This window comes from Miscanthus floridulus, chromosome 10 (assembly GCF_019320115.1).
Source record: "Miscanthus floridulus cultivar M001 chromosome 10, ASM1932011v1, whole genome shotgun sequence".
Lineage (NCBI taxonomy): Eukaryota > Viridiplantae > Streptophyta > Magnoliopsida > Poales > Poaceae > Miscanthus > Miscanthus floridulus.
In genome coordinates this window covers 59,103,038-59,122,915 of record NC_089589.1, presented here as the reverse complement: position 1 = coordinate 59,122,915, position 19,878 = coordinate 59,103,038, and the positions used below count along the sequence as shown (strand labels likewise).

Below are 19,878 nucleotides of genomic sequence, written 5' to 3'. Positions count from 1 at the left end.
TGAAGAGCTGTTTCTAAAAAAAAAAAGCGAAGAGCTTTCCAACCGTGGGATGAGAAATAGATAGCATCCAGGTGATGAAAAGTCACCAGTCACTTTACTACATCAAGTCAGAGAATCACACCGGGAGCGCAGTGAATTTCTGCAGCCAACGGCCACCGATGATTTGTCAGCTGACACTGTTCAGAACTAGACTAGATATCTTCTAGCATCGATGCGGCGGTCACGACCTTACAGGCAACGGCCGCCGACAATAACAAGACCGACGATCTCACCGTGCGTTGCTGGACGCCAGCGGCTTCCCGCTCTCCACCTCGCCCAAACATAAGATAAATAAAAACAGCAACTCTACTGTCAACAATCAATGACTTTTGAAAACAGAGCACCGCAGTGTTAAAGTGCTAGTCGATTTGGAGGAAGAGAAGAAATAAATAAATGAAAGAAGTGACGGCACGACAAAGGCCGCCTAAAGCACCGGCGACATGCAGAATTCCAGCAGCGATAGACCGCCGCTCGGCCTACCCCCGCCTCTCTACCCGACCCGCCGATACCGGATTGTGTGACGTCCGACCCCCCTCCGTCACAGCCTCCGTCACTTGCCGCGGCCGCATTCTGGACCGGGCTGCGCCTCACAACTTGCCCTCAAGCACCGCAACACACGTCACTAATTAACTGAAGAGTCACGTACTGATGTATTTACTCAAGCTCAAAATAATGTTCCACATGACACAAAATTTTGGAAGTTACGTTACAAATACAGATCGATCTTAATTTGGAAACAAATATAATAATGACCCATGTGAAGGATGAACACATCAATGCATAAAAAGGAAGACTAGAATTTCTAAAATGAAATGAAGTGTCGTACCCAGACAAAACTATGCAAGCAGATGTATCTAGGCAATGTCAGAACTAAAAGCCACATAGCAACTAGAACAACCAGTTTAAGATCCATGACAGACTGAGATAGTTATGAACCAGCGGTGCCACAAGTGCACAACCCAAGGGGACAACAAATTGGATCTGCCTGGTTCAGTTCCTACATACTCCGTAGTCCGTACCTAAAAATGGCAAACAGATGATAATTGCTAGTCATACTTATTCTTCGTTAGGCTTCTACTGTGGAATGGTCGGATGGACGCCTGCTGCACCCATGAGCCATGGGAAATCGATCTTGTCTTTCGACCTGGAGTATGGGGCTGTTGGGATGGACGCCTGCGGCGCCCCTGATGTCATCCTCCAAAGCCTCCACCTCGTCAGCAACAGCAGCAGAGCAGTCAACATCGACAGCCACATGTTTGAGGCCGAGTCCCAGATTCTGCAGCCCGAGGACGAGGCCACCTTCCCCAAACTTGAACTGGCACCGTGCCAGCAGTCGCAGCTTGAGCCTTTGGAGCTTTGGCATGGCTCCCGGCTCAAACTTCAATGCCGCCTCGCGCCGACAGCACAAATTAAACTTGACCAAACGCTGGAATCCTTGTCTGCTGATTGCATGCCTTGCGTAGAGGATGCTTGAATCTCCATCTTCGTCATTGGATAAGTTAACAGTAAGAGAGAGCAGCATGGGTAAACTTGCTAGGATATTTATTCCTTCCTTGCCTGCTTCACCACAGACAATAATGTAGAGGCGAGACAGGTTGACCAGTGAGCTAATTTGAGGGCCCACCCTATTTAAGTTATGTGTATTAAGAAGAAGCCTTTGAAGTGGTGGTGGAGTAGGGACACACGAAGCCATGAATGAACATGTGGCATCAGGACCACTATCCCACACGCGTAGTTCTCGCAGGTGCCTGAACAGCCTGGAGACCGTTGAGATACATGCTTCCTTGTGATCCTTCGTATCACGTAATTCAGTAGAGCTTGGCCAATAAATTCCAAGTACTTTCAGATAGGTCAGATCACCCAGTCCTTGGATAAACTCTACAGATTGACTGTTCAAATTGATAACTGATAGCTCTTCCAACGCCTGCAGATTTCTGATTCCATCGGGCAGGTGCACTGAGTCATGGACAAAAAGACGCACTAGCTTCTGCAACAGCATAATACTTGCTGGTAGGTTTTCAAGATCGACCCCTCTCAAATCTAGTGTCTCTAGATGTTGCAGCTTTTCTATATCTTCTGGAAGCTTGAGGACCCCGACAAATTGATCGCCTGCCCTCAAGTACTTCAATTGACCAAAACTTTTGACATGTCCAAGATTGCATCCAAAAAACTGACTTTCTATATTCAGCACTCGCAAGACTTGGCTGTTTAAGAACTCAGAGGCATGCTTATGGACCAGCACTGAATTAAAACCAAAGATATTAATTGATCGAATATGAGGTGCATTTTTTATTGTCTTGGCAATCTCTTCCGCCCGGGCAGAAATGTCTTTCTGGATGGATAAACGGCGAACCTTGTTCGAAGAATAATTTTTAGAAAAACCATTACCATTCCATATGGTAACAAAGTTGTCCTCTACAGCCTTTGACACAATGAACTCAAGTATGACATCATGAACTCTGCACTGTTTCACGGTTGTGCCATCTGCCCCAACCTTGGTTGGCTGGACCAAGCTTCTATTGATCAGTTCATTCAAGTAACTTCTCCCTAGTTGCTCCATACTTTCTCTGTCCTGTCCAGGAATCAGTCCTTCGGCAACCCACAGCAATATCAATTGTCGGCAGTCAATCAAATAATCCTCTGGAAACACACTCAGATATAACAAACAACTCTTTAGATGGTGAGGAAGGTCAAAGTAACTCAGCAGCAGAATTCTTTTCATCTTATCAATGGGAGAATCTTTGTCAACAGCAGCAACAATAGACCTCAATACATTGACCCAGACTTCCACTGATTTGCTTCTGTTAGCTAATAAACCAGCTATACTAATTATCGCTAGTGGTAAGCCACAACATTTCTTCAGAATATCATCGGATACTTTTCTCAAATCTGGGTGGCAATCATCACTGGAGAAAAATAGCCTCTTAAAGAATAATCGTTGGGAGTCCTCATCACTAAGGGGCTTCGCTTGATACATTTGTGCAGCAATACCAGTACAACAAGATTTGGCTACTGCTTCAATGCGTGTTGTAGTAATAATTCTGCTTCCATTGTCATTGCGAGGTAAGGCAGATCGTACAAGTTCCCATGCTGATTCACTCCAGATATCATCAATCAAGATGAAGTACCTGCATGCATTAGTTACGGAATCACGTTATTATTATGTAAGGCAACCATGAATTGAAATGTAAGATGGATCGTAGTGGCACACTTTCTTATCAGTAATTATTACACATGAGAAATACAGGCTGTAAACTACCATAATTTAAAAAGTTTGTTACAACCTCCAAAATGGTAAGTGCCGCATTAGAGCACCAGGACACCCACTGAAAAGAAATGAAGCATTGAGATCAAAAAATGAATTCTTTATGCCTTGCTACGGTACTCCCACCATACCCATAGGAGGTAAGATCTCAAACAAGTCCTAGTCCTCGATTTTTAAAATATATATAACGAGTAAGTAATTAATAAATAATGAAAGTATTTATAAAAAAGAAAAAAGGTAGGAAATCTCGGTCCCTAAAATATATTGATCTCTGTCCGGTACAGGTTTCTATTTGCAATATTTTGTCACATGCATACCTGCTCAGGACGGTGACTATGCATCATGGCTCCACAATGATGTACCGCTATGACTAATACTCTCTCCGTTCTAAATTATAAGTCATTCTAACTTTTTTTTAGACTTAAAGCAACTCAGGTTTGACCAAAATTATAGAAAGAATTACAAATATTTATGACATCAAATATGCACACTATGGAAACATAATTAATGAACAATTTATCACTTATTTCATAACATAAATGTTACTATTTTGTTATATAAATTTGATCAAACTTAAAATGTTTTTTTTGTTTTGACACTTCAAGATAATCGGAATGACTTATAGTTTAGGACGGAGGGGATACATCATAGCTACACAACGGTGTACGACGTGACCATCTGGGATGCAAATTGAAGGCCTTGGAGCATCTTTGTACTGTTGGGACTGTACCGTGCAGTTACATTATTTTGGGTTGGGGATGCATGAGCCAGCCGTTGTCAACATACCCAAGGACAGTTGACTTTAGTTTGTTCATCGTTGTAAAATGTTTAGTGGTAACATTTGGTAGATATGTTGATGAGCAGTTGATGTATCTGAGGTAGTTTTATGCTGTCCACTTCATTGGGCGACGGAAAAATGAATCATTTTTAAAAAAAAATTCCCAGAAAAAATCATAACGGGCCCAATAATTAGGTGAGCTCAAGTGAGTAACAAAGATTCGACGACATTATTACCGCAGCTAGATGAACAGGTTAATTATTTGGTAAAGAAATAATCTTGGTTACCTTTTGTCCTTTAAGCATTCCCTCAGTGTGCGTATCAGCTGCTGATCTGTCTCCAACCTGTCTGACCGGTCAAAATCGCTCTTGCTTATTTGAGACAATATATCTCTCAGAAGCCTCTTCATGTCTGGAGTTTGTGATACAGACACGAAAGCTCGGCAATCAAATGCTTCAGTAATTTTGTGGTACACCTCCATGGCGAGGGTGGTCTTCCCCTGTCCACCGATCCCATAGATGGACACCACTTTGTGCTGCTTCTCTTCACATTTCAATAACCTGATGATCTCCTCACGAGGAGCATCAATTCCCACAAGATCGCTGGCCTCCTGAAAGAGTGCAGGTGCTCGAGGATCCAAGAGCACCGGCTGTGCTGAGGCGGTGAGACACTGATTGATGTCATAGTAGCGTTTCCCCCGCTCGCTCTGCTCGCTCACGAGGCTCTTGAGTTCTTGGATCTCCTCTGCTATTCCTCCGTCCTCCAACAGCGTCTTCAGCTTTCGCATTTTCTTGCGCACAAAGCTGGCCTTGGAGCCTCTATGGCTGTGGTTGAGCATGAAACGGTCGATGCAATCCTCGATGTCGTAGGACAGCTCACGTACCTTGCTCCTCCAGTCCTTGGCGCGTGGATCGATCTGGTCGTCGTCCTTCTCGGCGAGCATCTGCAGAACAGCATCCATGCTGCTCAGCTCCTCATGCAGGAAGCGGATCCCGCGCTCGACGTCTTTGGCGAGCTTGTACTTCTCGGTGAGCATGGCGGCCAGCTTGCCGATGACGGAGCCCATCACGCTCGTGGCGGCAGCGCTCGCCATCACTTCCGCCATCTGGACTTGCAAATCACTCGCTCTCAGTGAAATGTTTATTATGCGCGATGCTGTGAGGGAGGAATGGCGCATCGATTCCTAGCTTAATTATTTGCTCACAGTCGTAGATGGTGGCGCAAATAATGAGATTCCCTTTCTGCGGGAGTGCGCTAGGGATGGCCATCATCATCACCACTTTATTCCTGTTTGTCATCCACGTAGTTTGCTTCACTTTATTCCGAAAGACACGATAACCACTTTTCCTTTGCCATTCTCTTTCTCTGAGCATCTCCAAAAGTGTAGTATAATTTACTTAGCAAATTAATAGATCTAGCAAGTTAACAGATAAAGTACTTCTCCAACAATCTCCTATAATAACTTTCTAAACGATTTTATATTGAGAACCCCTATTATTTCTATCAAACAAAATCTTTTTTTAATAGTTTATTATATTTGTCTCTTATCGCTTTCTCATCTGGAACTCTTTATTTTTTTAATTTACTCATACATCTAATTTACTTTGATATGCGGATACGGAGTTTCTCTCAACTGCGGAAAATTACATTCACTATACAACAACCAATACTATAGAACTGACCTTCACTGCCGGCCCATCAATGCATCACTGTTGGTTTGTGGCTAAAACGGTCAGTGATAGGACCAACCGGCAGTGATATTGGGGGTCATTACTGCCGGTTTATATTATTGTCGGCTTTAGCCATGAACCGACAGTGATATTGGGTTCGTGGCTTGAACCGGTAGTGAAAGGCTGCACAGAAAACTTCATAACTTTCTCATATGATATCCGATGAAGACGAATATTGTACCAAAGTTATAGCACTTGACAAGATCTACAACTTTGTAGTTCACGGTCTAAGGTGTAACAAAGGCGGGCGGTGACACCGCCCCCGTTAATATCCATTAACGCAGGTGGGCGTCCTAAGATGCCCGCCTATGTTAATGGATTAACAGAGGCGGGCAAGGCACCCACTTCCGTAAGTCCACATTAATGCAGACACTTCGATGGAGACGGACACTTTGCCCGCCTTCGAAACCCCTTTTTGCCCGTCTCGGATAAGATTGTTGTAGTAGTGTTAGTAGACGTGAACTTAAAACAATACCATCATGTAGTCAAAAATTGTTGCACGGCTGACATGTTAAGAACGCAATTTGTGAGGGTTGGTATCATTGGTTTGAATATTGAGAAAATAGTATCTTGGCTAGATGATAACCCACCTATAATTTTATTTTATTTATTGGTATCACTCTTGGTTCCTAGGTAGAACTGAAAGCGATAACCCACCTATAATTGTTGGTTAAAAACGGACGGTGATAGTTGTTTTAAGACCAGCAATTGATAATCTGTTAAAAAATTAGCAGGCATCATTGTTGTTAGTCTATTGCCGGTTCAAAAACCAATAGTGATGGGAGGACAAGCCTAATGAAAAGGGAGCATGGAAGTGGATAGGAATTGAATGGATTGGAGAGGGATTGGAGAATAGACAGCGGCCCCGTTCGCTGGTCTGAAACTTGACTGAAACTAGCTGGTTCTGTGAGAGAGAAACACTGTTTGGCTGGTTTGGTGAACAGTAAATCATGAGGGGGAGCAGCCGGCTGGCTGGTCTTTCTAGACCAGCGAACGGCCCCAGCATAGGTTATATTGGTTATGTGGACGGATTTGAGCCACGCTGGCGTATGGAACATGGATGTCCGGACGGCCAAAGCCAAGCATTTTCGTATATTTTTTTTTGTTAAACGAAGAGTAGGAACGATCCCTACTAGCTAGATAAATATATAAATACAGTTTAATATTATCTATATCTATTATTTATTATATTTCTATCTATTATATTTCTATCTATCTATCTATCTATATTATAAAGAAGCGGAAGAATTGAAAAGCATCTGTCACCTAAACAAATCCTACCCACCTATGATCTCCACCCTCGTATAAATTTTGATTTTCCATCCAACGTTCGTGATTAAGCGGACCATATTTATGTACGCGTGTTTCGCTCCTCTCCACCACTCCGGCGCGCTCCCCCTCCCTGTTTTTTTTTCACCATCGAAATCTTTACCCGCCCGCGTACCCATAGGGCCATACCCGCCGCGTGCCCGCGTCCCTCTGGCTCCGCAAGCCTACACCGCCAACCGCTCCCTCCGCCCCTCCACCTCCCCGCGTGTCGACCCCGCCCCACACGTCGCACCCTCCGCGCCGGTACAGGCTCTTCCCCGCGCGTCGCCCCCTTCGCGGTAGTGCAGGTTTCTTTCCCGCGCGGCGATCCTCCGCGCCGCATCGGCACATCCGCACCGGCTCCCCTCCCTCTCTCTCGTGGAGGGATGTCACCGCTGCTGGCAGAAGGCCGCGCACATGGAGGCGCGGGACAGGCGCGGGACGTCGCTGCTGCTGTCCAGTTGCGGAGGAGCCACGGTGTTCGTGCCGAACGGCAGGAAGGAGAGATGAGAATCGCGAAACGGTTGTGGGATTTGGTTGGTTCTTGGGCTAATTTTGTTGGTTTGCCCCCAAATTGCTTACGTGTCTCGTGGCTTCTTTATGTGTAAATCCCTTGGAGGTAGAGGATTGATGTGGGATTATGAGTAGAACTGTCGCGGATTAAATGATTACCGTGTTTCTTGAGACAGTTTTTCTTCGTGCTATTGATGTTTATACTGTTGGAATATTGTTACACATGTATGGTAGGCTTGTATAGTAAGCTATTATTGGTGTCTATCACCTCCTGTAATTCAGCTATTATTGGTGTCTATCACCTCCTGTAATTCAGCCCATTGGCTTATTTATAATGGCGCCCCTGGCTGTTGCCCAGGGTGGCTTTTGCCCCCAATCTGATCTTCCCACTCTAACATGGTATTAGCCGCATACCCGATCCTCCGCTTCCGCTGATCGCGCGCCCAGGCCATGACTCTTCTTCCTCGCGCCGCCACCCCCTCTCCGCGCGTGTTCCCCTCACGACGCGTCCACCCACCTGGCGGCCCGTCCTCCTCTCTCTTGCCATGGCCGATGACGAGATCGTGCCCGATCCCACCGCGGCTCTTGCTGCAGCCCTCGCCGTAGTCCTTCCTGCCGCCGCCCCTTCGAATCCTGCTACCTCTCTCGCCACCATCAATATCAAAACTCACCAGTGGTTTCTCGTGGTTTGTCTCAGCAACCAGGTGTCAATTTTGAGGAGACCTTTAGTCCGGTGGTGAAACCTGCTACGATTTGCACTGTTCTTTCTCTGGCAATCAGTAGCAACTGGTCTATTCATCAACTGGATGGGAAGAATGCCTTCTTAAATGGTACTCTAGAAGAGACAGTTTACTCTCAGCAGCCATCCGGGTTCATTGATCCAGCCTTTCCACAACATGTTTGCAAGTTGAACAAGTCACTGTATGGACTTAAACAAGCCCCACGCGCTTGGTATACTCGCTTCTAGTCTTTCATACTCTCTACTGGATTTTTGCCGTTCCAGATGTGACACCTCCTTGTTCATCCGCAAGTCTGGCAATGACATTGCGTACTTGCTACTGTATGTGGACGACATCATTCTGACGGCCTCCTCCTCGGCACTGCTTCAGCAGATCATTGCCTCCCTTCAACAGGAATTTGCTATGTCCGATCTTGGTGAACTTCAATATTTCCTTGGCGTCACTGCATCCCGGAATACCTCTGGTTTGCTGTTGACTCAAGATAAGTATGCCTTGGAGCTTCTTACACGTGCCAAGATGCAGCACTGCAACCCCTGTGCCACTCCCATTGAAGTGAGCCCCAAGCTACCTGTAGAGGCGGGTCCTCCAGTCGCCGACGCCTCCCTCTATCGCAGTCAGCTGGTGGTCTTCAGTACCTTACTCTTACACAGCCTGACATCGCTCACGCCGTCCAACAGATCTGCCTGCATATGCATGATCCGAGGGAGGAACACTTCTCTCTTCTGAAGCGTATTCTTTGCGACATCAAAGGCACAATCAAGTATGGTCTTCAGATCACTCGCAGCTCCTCTCATGATCTGCTCCTTTACTCCGATGCGGACTGGGCGGGCTGCCCCGATACTAGGCGCTCTACCTCCGGCTTCTGTGCCTTTATTGGCGATAATTTGGTGTCCTGGTCTTCCAAACGGCAACAGACAGTCTCTCGTTCGAGCGCTGAAGCTGAATATCGTGGCGTTGCTAATGCTGTGGCCGAAGCATGTTGGCTCCACCAGCTTCTTGCTGAACTTCATCGCCCGTTGTCTAAGGCTACGGTGGTTTACTGCGACAACATTAGTGCTGTATACCTCTCCACCAACCCGGTTCAACATCAGCGTACCAAGCACGTGGAAATTGATTTGCACTTTGTGTGTGATCGTGTTGCTCTCGGGGAAGTTCATGTTCTACATGTTCCAACAACACTTCAATATGCGGACATCTTCACAAAAGGACTGCCTACTGCTGTCTTCCAGTCCTTCCGATGCAGCGTCAACGTCCGATCCTCTCCCGGTTGATACTGCGGGGGGCTGTTGGAATAGTGTTACACATGTATGGTAGGCTTGTATAGTAAGCTATTATTGGTGTCTATCACCTCCTGTAATTCAGCTATTATTGGTGTCTATCACCTCCTGTAATTCAACCCATTGGCTTATATATAATGGCGCCCTTGGCTGTTGCCCAGGGGGTTTGCCCCCAATCTGATCTTCCCACTCTAACATATACATTGGTCTTCTCTGCGTTGCGTCTTTCTTGCAGGTAGGCATCTTAGAGTCGTAGTGAAAGAGCAGAAGCCAGGCCGGGAAAAAAAAGGTGAGGAGATTTTTGGTGCATTAGTTATTCATGCGTCCTCTGAATTCTGCTTGTTAACTTCATCTGATAATTTCTTGCATGGATATAGGAGAAAATTTCTTGTGTATATCCAGGAGAAGAGCAACAGGACTCAGGGCACCAAGAATAGGAAAGAGCAGAGACCAGAACAACTGTAAGAAATACTGTGATTTCAGGGTTCATTTGTTTATCTGATTATGCATTCTTTGGTCTCTTGCATCACTGATGAGGTCATATACACTTCTTCCAGAACTACAAGATGCATGAAGTGAGGACTGCCAGCAGGCCGGCTCTCGCCGACATCTCTGGTGATAGGTTCCTTATCAGGAGAGTAAATCACCAGGAGCTGTGCTGGTGAAAGGTGCTATCAAGCCGCTGGCTTGACACGACCTGTCGCCGTCAAGCAACATGGAGAATGTGCCACCAGTGGGAGCTGTGAGGGCTGCACCAAAGATGAGGAGCCCTTTACCTGACTGGTACACGAGGACCCCACTCCGTCGCATTGGTGGACTATTTCCTTACTGTTTTATGCGTTCTTCTATGAATTCCATGCACACCATTGCCATTTTTGCTATTGTCTAATTCCATTTTGTTGTATTTGGTGTCTATAATCTGCTACAATGTTGCAATGTTTTGAGTTGTCAGTCATTGTATTCAGAATGCTTGGTTAGTGATCAACAAGATAGATTATGGAATATGGAGTAGATTTGGTAATTGGTATTCAAAATGTTAAGCCTTGCACATTATTATTCTATAATACAATAGGGTCTGCCAATTCTGTTAGCTGCCTTGATGGCATAGAATGAGAAGTATATACATGTCGATTTTATCATTAGTGCAGCGAGTCTATACCTAATAATAAAGAGGTAAAATTTCTGACTTGTGCAGATTTTCATCCAACCTAATCACTGTCCTTTATGCGTAACCTCTCGCCTTCTTGCCGTGTCCGTCTGGGTCCCGTCCGTCTGTTTTATTTTTAGAATCCGTCTGTCTGTTTTATTTTTGGGTACATCCTACTTTTTTCTTTGCGAGTACATCGGTGGCTCCGAAGATCGGGTCTGTTTCTTTTCCAGGGTATAGGTCTCGTTTTTTCTCAATTTTCTGTTTTTTGTTCCGTCGTCCGTTCTTTTTTTTTCACTTTTCTTTCCGTCGTCCATCTGTGGTCCGTTGTTTTGTTCCATCATCCATCCGTTTCTCCCTGTTTTTTTTTCTTTTTTTTCTTTTCCCAAGTATCTCCTGTTTTTTCTTATAAACACCAAAAAACAATAAGTCTCTGAAACATGAAATTCTCACACTCTAATAAATAAATATTCTCATCATTAAATTATTGATTCAGTTTTGATAGGAATAAAAGTTATTCGTAGGTTAAGATTGGTATAGCTTCTCCAGCAGATTTAGAAGTTTTTTAGCACAATTGTTTTTCTATTTTTTTCTATACAGAGTTCTCTGCTAGCGCCCTGCTCCACCTTGCCCGAAAAACACTCTTTGGAGCTGGATCCACCGCAAGAGGGAAAGAAAAAGTGGATTCCTTCCATTCCTCCGTCCGTGCACATGAGCCCTCCCCAAATTGCCCTCCTTTGTGCAGTGCGAGGTGGACGATGGTCGGGGCGCGACAGATGGCTTGGCAGTCAGAGCAGGGCGTAATGATAACAGCATGTTCGTTTCGGCTTATTTGCTCGTATCTGGCTTATAATCCACGGCTTGAACAGTATTTTCTCTCACACCAAACCAGCCAGCAGTACTTTCAGCCATGACTTATAAGCCAATTCAGCTGAAACGAACAGGCTGATAGCCGCCATGTGAGGCGGAGCGGAGGGACACAGAGGCGACGTAGGAGGGATGGGCCACGGCGAACAATAGGCTCCTCCATGCGGGCATGGTCAGACGGCTCCTCGATGCAAGGTGGGGCGAAGGGAGACACAGGCAAGGGAGGCAGTGCGGACGGAGGGGGCGAGCGGATAAGTAGAGAGAAGGAGAATAAATGAGAAATAGGAGATGAGGTAAAAAATAAGAAAAAACAAAACAAATAAAGGTATTATGGATATTTCACCATTTTCATGTACCATAAGGAGTTGTGTTTTTCCACTAGTGAAGCATATCTGTACCAAACAGAGCCTTATAAGAACCTCGATCAATCAATGGTCCATCTAATCAAACTGTAAACTGAAATTTTGAGCAATTTATTATCCAATCTACTATATCAGGGTGTTTGGCTGGTAAGAATTTCAGCTGGTTTCGGCTGATTCAATAGTGTTCTGTGAGAGAGAACAAGCTGAAACAAGCCGAGACTAGACAAGCCGAACAAGCTATCTCCAACATGTACACATATAACAATGCAATCCTCGACAAGAGCGGCCATGTGAAAAATAGAGAGAGGTCTTCGTCACAATCATCAACGGCCGGACCAATATTTGACACAACAGCAATTAACTACTTCCCGACTTTCATTCGAGACGAGAATTACATATTTTTATAGATCTCATATGAAGTCACATAATTCAATATTTAACTCTGCCAACACATGAATAGTATAAAAACTAAAGTTATAATATATTTATGAGTAAATATTTTGTACCTAAAGATGGAAGAAATTGTTTTTTATCAAGATTGTATTTTAATTTGATATGGATTTAATAGAACATTGTCACAATATTATCAATATTAATTTATATTATGGAGGTCGTGGTCATCATATAATGAATTATAGTTTTTAAATTATAGAAAGAATAAATTAAAAGTAGACATGTAAGATTCACATCCATGTTTTTCATTAGCATTTGATAGCTTTTTTCCTCCCGTTGCAACGCACGGGCATGTTTGCTAGTCATAGCAAAAGATTCTTATGATTCAAAATAACATAGCAACAATACTCTTATAAGGCATTACCAACCCTCTTTTATTCTGTCTTTGCTTGCATCTAGCTATATTCAGTTTAGGTGCCTGACAATTTGAATGTACTTAAATTCACAAAAAGATTCAGTAGTCAATAAGGCTTTGTATCTAAATTTTAAAAGGGGAAAGGGAGAACATTAAGTAAAAGGGAAAACAATAAATTTAGATAAAACTGGCCAACATCATTATGATTGGATAAATACTCGAACTCTAATGTACTTGGGTTAAGATGACAAGGGGAAAGGGAGAACATTAAGTAAAAGGGAGAACAATAAATTTAGATGCAACCTGTCTTCTTGGCTGTTCTGAGATGTCCATTGATTTAATGTGACCTACTAAAACTGAGATTCTATAAAGATTCATCTTCAGTTTTAAGCTTTATATGACCAATTTATTCAGGGTATTTGCAAGAATGTCATTTGGTGAATTTTTACTGGTTTTGTCATCTTCATAACTTATATTATGGAAGCTCCTTATGATGTTGCTTATATACACGGTTACGGACTATGCATGTTATATTTGTTGATATTGGAACTGTTGGAATTACTGATAGCTGATAGCTCCTCGCAAAAAAAAAATACTGATAGCTGATATAATAGTGTTCAACTGGAATGCTTTTAAAGTATCCTCTGGAGTATGAATGTTAGTTCCCATTAAGAGGTGATGTTGCTTTCAATATTGGCAATAATTTAGATTTTGTGGCAGATGCACGTGCACCGCACGTGTCTAAAAAAATCTTTCATAATAGAAGAATAATAATCAAAATTATAAATCCAATTATTTATTGGATGGGTGCTTGTTGCACTGCCGCGCTCGATGAAGGTCCTTCTTGTTCTACCTTCGGTGATGAAGCTGCTGCTGCTGCTGTTCCTACTTCTAGTTCTCATATTAGCTCTCAGTGGGCTATGGTTCACATCCTTGTCGCATGGTGAAGGTGATGCGGTCGAATTCTTTCATTGCCTCAACTTCACTGGGAAATAAGAGCTGAATGGTGTTCCGGAGTACAGTGTTGATGGTGCACGATCTTCAGTTGCTGCAGAGTGGCAATCATTTAGTCAAAGCCTTTAGAGTTTATATTGATCAAACACATGTTTTTGTCGAGATTTCGCACCTTTGAAGTAAGACCTACCTGATTAATTGCCTGCATTTTGGACACTCCGCACTTGGCTGCAGCATGTCTTAAGCATTTATGCAGAAGCTGTTTAAAAGAGTAGCAATAAAATGAGTTTCAGAAAAGTTTACAGAGCAATGATGAAACTGATTTAAAATATTCAATAACATAATTACATCAAAGAATGTTCAATTCAAAAAAGTTACAGGTAACACACAGGTATAATGAGCAAAACTTTAGGTTGGTGGACAATGTACAGATAACCACCACTTGGTTGAGATTGAGATAAGGTTAATTTGAAATGATAAACCTCAGGATTAAAAACACCTCTTTAGTACGATAATAATTTATTTCCACTAGCCTAACAATATTTATGAACTGAACACCATATTTGCCGTGGAACTAACAGACTAATCTTTTTTTTGAAGCAAGAATGTATGCTGGTCAGCAAGAATGTACACTTCTAATAGTTGGAACAATCGCCTATTGGCATTCCTTAGCAGAATAGCAGGCAGCAACCAAAATGAACTAAATATGTTGAGAAAACAACTGCATTGTATGGTTAAAGCAACTAAACTGGACTATACAGTGATTCTTCCTATGTTCCCTGCCGGATGCAAGCTTTCTGAATTCAAGTAACCTTTTTTACTTGAAGCACAGTCAAAGTAGTGATGAAAATCATAGTACTCCAGTCTTGTATATATAAACAAAATCATGAAAGAAAAAGGAATTGGAAATGCGCTAGAACTGCACAAGTACATTGCAAACAAGCTTTTGTGGTCCATTTGCCTGGGGATAATTAGCAGGCTTCTCTGACACTAACCAACAAAATTTTACCAAAATCCAGGATCATTCGTTAAACTGCACTTTCGCTAGAAGTGCACAAGTACATTGCAAACAAGTTTTTGTGGTCCATTTGCCTGGGGATAATTAGCAGCCTTCTCTGACACTAACCAACAAAATTTTACCAAAATCCAGCATCATTCATTAAACTACACTTTCGATAGGAAGTCAGCATAGAAAATGAATTATGCAGGTCACGGGAAGCAACTGACATCCTGCGGTTGCACACGGTACTAACAAAATGAGCCATGGAAAGTTTTCAATTTCTTCTCTTTTGCATACAGATTTTCAGAATACAAGCAACTACTTCTCCAAAAACACAGCTAGAAATTACCTGTGCCCACAAGGCGTGGTGCTCCGCTCAAAGCAGATGTCCAGGCAAAACTGCCGAATATGCAACTCCCAAATCAATCGCCAATACCATCTACTATGAAATCACAAATGTAACTCGTATACAAAGGAAGCACCCTTACCGCGCAAGAGAGTTCCTCCCGGAGGCGATCCATACACGGCAGCCTTCTCGCCAGATCCGGACGCCTCCTTGTCGCCCACAACGACAACCTTCTCTTCCTCCTTGGCGTCCTTCGCTTCCGATTTGCCATCTAGGGGATTTCCAAATCAACGCCAGATAGAGAACGCCCAAGAAGATTGTACTCCTACTACGAATTTACCAAAGAAAATCAAATCAATCTGAGGAACATACCTGCCGTAGTGTCCGTCTTGTCGTCTTCGTCGTCGAGAGCGAGAACCACCGGCGGGGTCTTTGCCGGCGGCGGTGCGGCGGAAGTGGGAGGAATCAGGAATGGCGTCGGCCTCGGTGGAGCACGAAAGGGTCGCAAACTGATCGTGAGGGAGGTGCGACGCAGGTCGGGATTGCCAGAGGAGCGAAGATGGATGGCCGGCGCGGATTGGGATGGGGCGGCGCAAGCAAGGAAAGGGCGGCGGGTAGGGTGCGGAGAGGGAACATGCGAAAATCTCAGGCGGTTGCAGGCTCCTGGTACTAGTGCGGTGGCGTCTAGAGATGGGGAAGGAGGCGTGGAAACCGCCGTGGGTACACGCGGCCGGGTAAGGGATCGCTCGGTGAAAAAAAATATGACGGGAGCGCGCTGCAAGAGACAAATATGCTGTCAATGTAAATATTCTGAATAGTTTCCGATCAGAACCGCTTCTCAGATCAGGTGAAAGATTTAGGCCCGTTTGGCACGGTTCTAGCTCGTGAAAACAGCTCTGGCTCTGGTTTTTATGGAAAAGCAGTTTTTTCTGACTCTGACTTATTTTGTACAAAAACGTTTGGCAAAACGGCTTCTTCTAGCTTTTTAGAATATATAGAAGATATCAATTGTCTATTGTGCCCTTGCATATGTATAGTTCATTGTGCCCTTGCATATGTATAGTGGTTGCATATATGAGTTTTATGTGTGATTGTAGTTGATAATATATTTATATATGAGGAATGAAATTAGTAGATATACCTTTTTTTCTTCATGTTTTCCCTGATTCTTTCTTTTTCTTCCTTTTTTTTCTTCTTTTATCTTTCCTTCCCCATCCTTTTTCTACTATTTATTTCTTCCTAATTTATATATGAGCAAGCGATGGCAAGTTTCTCATAATTTTGGTGAATAGTCAAGGGCACATGCGACTTTTTACTATTTGGGATAGAGATGAGCTGGGAGAAGCCACTTTCTCTAGCTCATGGTTTGCAGTGTAAGCCGAAGAGTGGCTCATGGGTGGTGTCGGGTACCATAAAAAGGGGTCCTCTAAGCGAAAACCGAAAAAATTGCTTAGACCCTGTCAAAATCAAAGCCAAGAGACAACTACTGGCTAACCCCCACCTTGTCCGAGGCTACTGATTCTCCGCCTCGCTCGAGGCCTCGCACGTAAGGCCTCGGATAGGGAACCGATTCTCTGTCTCGCTCGAGGCCTCGCACGTAAGGCCTCGGACGGGGTATCGATTCTCCGTCTTGCTCGAGGCCCCGCGCGTAAGGCCTCGGACGGGGAACCGATTCTCCGTCTCGCTCGAGGCCTCGCACGTAAGGCCTCGGATAGGGAACCGATTCTCCGTCTCGCTCGAGGCCTCGCACGTGAGGCCTCGGACGGGGTATCGATTCTCCGTCTCGCTCGAGGCCTCGCGCGTAAGGCCTCGAACAGGGAACCAATTCTCCGTCTCGCTCGAGGCCCCGCACATAAAGCCTCGAACGAGGTGCCGATTCTCCGTCTCGCTCGAGGCCGGCTCGGCAAAAACCCCGTCGCCTCCGCTTCGACCGATCTCCCTAACAGAACGTCACGTCCAACTAACGTGACCAACCACTCCCGCGACGTCAGCCGGACAACAGCTCGACACAGCGGAGTGGCCGACGAGATGGGAAGTCGCATCAACACCATGCCGTCCGGGACAGGGCGGGGCAGGGGCTACCGGGCGCTGTGCTCGGTACTGTGCCCACGACTGACGCCCGCACTGCACTGTGCTACCTAACCCCTGCTCCAAGGACAACGCGGCGTGGGGAGTCAAGTCCGGGTCACTATAGCCTCGGAATCAGTGTACAGGACCAACTGCTCCATCTGAGCCTCGGCAATCCGCTTCAGGGTCTCGGCAGCCTCAGGATTCGCGCCCGCCAAGCCCCCCACGATGGCTCGGCCTCGGCACCAACTGAGCCTCAGCTCTTTACGCTGTCGACACACAGCGACCGGCACGTCGTCCGCCATGCCTTGCGTCAAGCTATCACTGGAGCTTCCACGTCGCACAGGATCGGGCATGACCGGCGCGTTGCTTCAGTGCATCAAGGACAAGACCGCTCCGTCGACCATGCCGCCACAGTGGCAAGCTACAGGGCTCGGAAACGCCACCTCCGCTCATAGGACGCCGCGTAGCAAACACATGTATCACCCCTGTCCTCCCCTTCAACTATAAAAGGGAGAGACCGGGGCCGTTTCTAGAGGGGGACACAGACGAACACATAGACGCATACACGAGCTCACGGTTCACGAACTCACGCATAGACTCACATAGATTCAGACACACACGCTCCCCCGCTGCCTGAGAGCAACGTCTCAAGCAGCCCATGCCGTTCCACGCAGAGACCTGGGACTAGCTCCCTCTCTCGCTATAACACCTCGGGTGTTTAAATACTAAAACCTGACATGTCATCATACGCATTGCAAAGCATTTGGCATTTGGTGAAAACTTTGAGATGCATACACTAAAACAAGTTTATATTTATGTGGTATGTATTGAATTGTATTGTTTGACTCAAGTTCAAAGTTTGCTTGGATTTTTAAATTTTCGAGAAAACCCTGATTTTCAGCATTTAAATCCTACCCTGAAAACTCATTTCAAAATCTAAGCATATTTTGGGGTTGAGCCCAAAAGCAAAAGTGTAGAGCTTGACAAGTTATACAAAGTTTGTTTTTAGAGTTTTCAAAGTTGTTATGAAAAATTTGGAGTAATTCGAAAAGGCGTAAATCGTTAAATTTCCCCTATTCGAATTCAAAAGTTCATTTCAAATCTAGACCGGATTTGGGGTTGGTTATAAAAGCAAAGTTGTAGAACTTTGAATTTTGAACAACTTTTATTTTTGGAGATTTTTGAGTTGTTCTACAAAATTGGGAGTAATTGGTATTTAAAACGAAGGGCAATTCTGTAAATTCTGTGAACAGTGTTCACTCGCTACATTGCCGGTGGGCCTTTTTCGGCGTTCCAGGCGCGTCGTGGCCGTCTTCGGCTTCGCACTGGCGCGAAGAAGTCTCCTACGTGGTCCTTGCGATTCTGAGCTGCTCTATTTAGCCTTGGCCGTCGCCGTTTGCCCTGCTCCCTTGCTCTGTTTTTCTAGTTGCCGACGCCATAGCTCCGGCGAGCTCGCATCGTCTCCCCAGCGCCGTTGCCGTCTCGGTAAAGGCCGTCCAAGTTTCATCTCTTCCTTGCAAATCCAGCCAGCTAACCTTGGTTGCCTGAAATTGCCGAGAATCCGCTTGTCCATGTCTTTCTTCCTCGTGGCCGGCAACCTCACCGCCGCGGGCGTGTCATCGTGGCCGGAGCCCTCCGGTGAGTCGTTGCCCATGATCTGTGTACCTACAGCTTCGTCTCGATGCTGTAGTACTTAATCCGTTGTTGTTGGGTCGTTTTGCCCACTGCAGTCGCCGGTTCGCCACCGTCAACGATCTCTGCTTCGCCGTGACCACCGTGAACGTCGACCCGCCTCTCTGTTGTTCCTCTGGCTTGTCCATCACCTTCAACGTGACCGGGGTGAGCTCCTGGTTCTTCCTGTGCCTTTTGTTTCACCATTTTCGGTTTCGTTTCACCGGCGTAGCACCGCCGAGCCGCCGTGTCCGCCATGGCTGGTGCCGTGCTCATCTTGTGCCGTAATCGATGCAACTAAGGGCGTTAGTTGATGCGCATAGTCGTGGGGAGCATGTTGGTGCAGTTGCCTTCGCCGTTGGTCTCACCGACGGCAAGGAATCGCCGGTCAGCGCGCGTGTCGCCGGAGTCAGCGCTGGAGGTTGAAGATGACAAGTGGGGTCCGTTTGTCAGTGACTCAGCGTTCAAATGGAATTTTTCTATTTTTAGATTTGAATGAATAGTGATGTAATTTGTTATTTTTGTGTAGATTTATTTAGAACTCCAAAAATTATGAAAATTTTTGTGTGACCTCTTTGTGATATATATTATTTAAGAAAAATATGAAATGTTATTTTTCAGCACTTTTTGAATGTGATGAAAATTGCTCAATTTATTAATAAATGGATTTCCATGATTTTTCTAGGCTTATTTAATTGTCCAAAAATTATGAAATTTGTTTTGCCACTTACTTATCATGTAATGAACAGTTACAAAAAATTTTGAGGTCAATTGGAACAAGTTGATTTATTTCATAATTCTTAATTAATTAATTAATTCATAAAAGCAAATAGTAACCTTTAGTGATTTAGGTTTTGTTTGAATTTTTGATTGAGTAATGTCCTTGGGTCATTAGTTGGTAATGATCTTTGGCAATTGATGTAAGTAGTACGAAAAAGATTTGGTTAGTTTGACTTGTAACTGTACCGCGAAGGAAAGTTGTATTCAAATTGTTAATTTTTGC

The 19,878-nt window shown here is 44.8% G+C and overlaps 1 protein-coding gene and 1 long non-coding RNA gene across 2 annotated transcripts; both read right to left on the bottom strand.

The window, feature by feature from the left end:
* Positions 1-716: 716 nt before the first annotated feature.
* On the bottom strand, positions 717-5,250 carry LOC136484742 (disease resistance protein RGA5-like). Its single transcript, XM_066481689.1, has 2 exons — positions 4,370-5,250; positions 717-3,167 (listed from the first exon to the last, which is right to left on the bottom strand). The coding sequence occupies exons 1-2, from the start codon at positions 5,185-5,187 to the stop codon at positions 1,106-1,108; spliced, it is 2,880 nt and encodes a 959-aa protein (XP_066337786.1). The 5' UTR covers positions 5,188-5,250; the 3' UTR covers positions 717-1,105.
* Positions 5,251-13,442: 8,192 nt separating this feature from the next.
* LOC136484741 (uncharacterized) lies at positions 13,443-15,843 on the bottom strand. The gene is made up of 5 exons (XR_010766185.1): positions 15,507-15,843; positions 15,277-15,405; positions 15,138-15,187; positions 13,979-14,047; positions 13,443-13,882 (listed from the first exon to the last, which is right to left on the bottom strand). It is a non-coding gene; the product is annotated as an uncharacterized lncRNA (long non-coding RNA).
* Positions 15,844-19,878: the final 4,035 nt, after the last annotated feature.

Bases quoted from the DNA above. Each gene is read 5' to 3' on its own strand.
- LOC136484742 (XM_066481689.1), bottom strand. From the start codon at position 5,187: ATGGCGGAAGTGATGGCGAGCGCTGCCGCCACGAGCGTGATGGGCTCC. The intron at 3,168-4,369 runs GTAACCAAGATT...TAATGCATGCAG, and splicing joins GAATGCTTAAAGGACAAAAG to GTACTTCATCTTGATTGATG.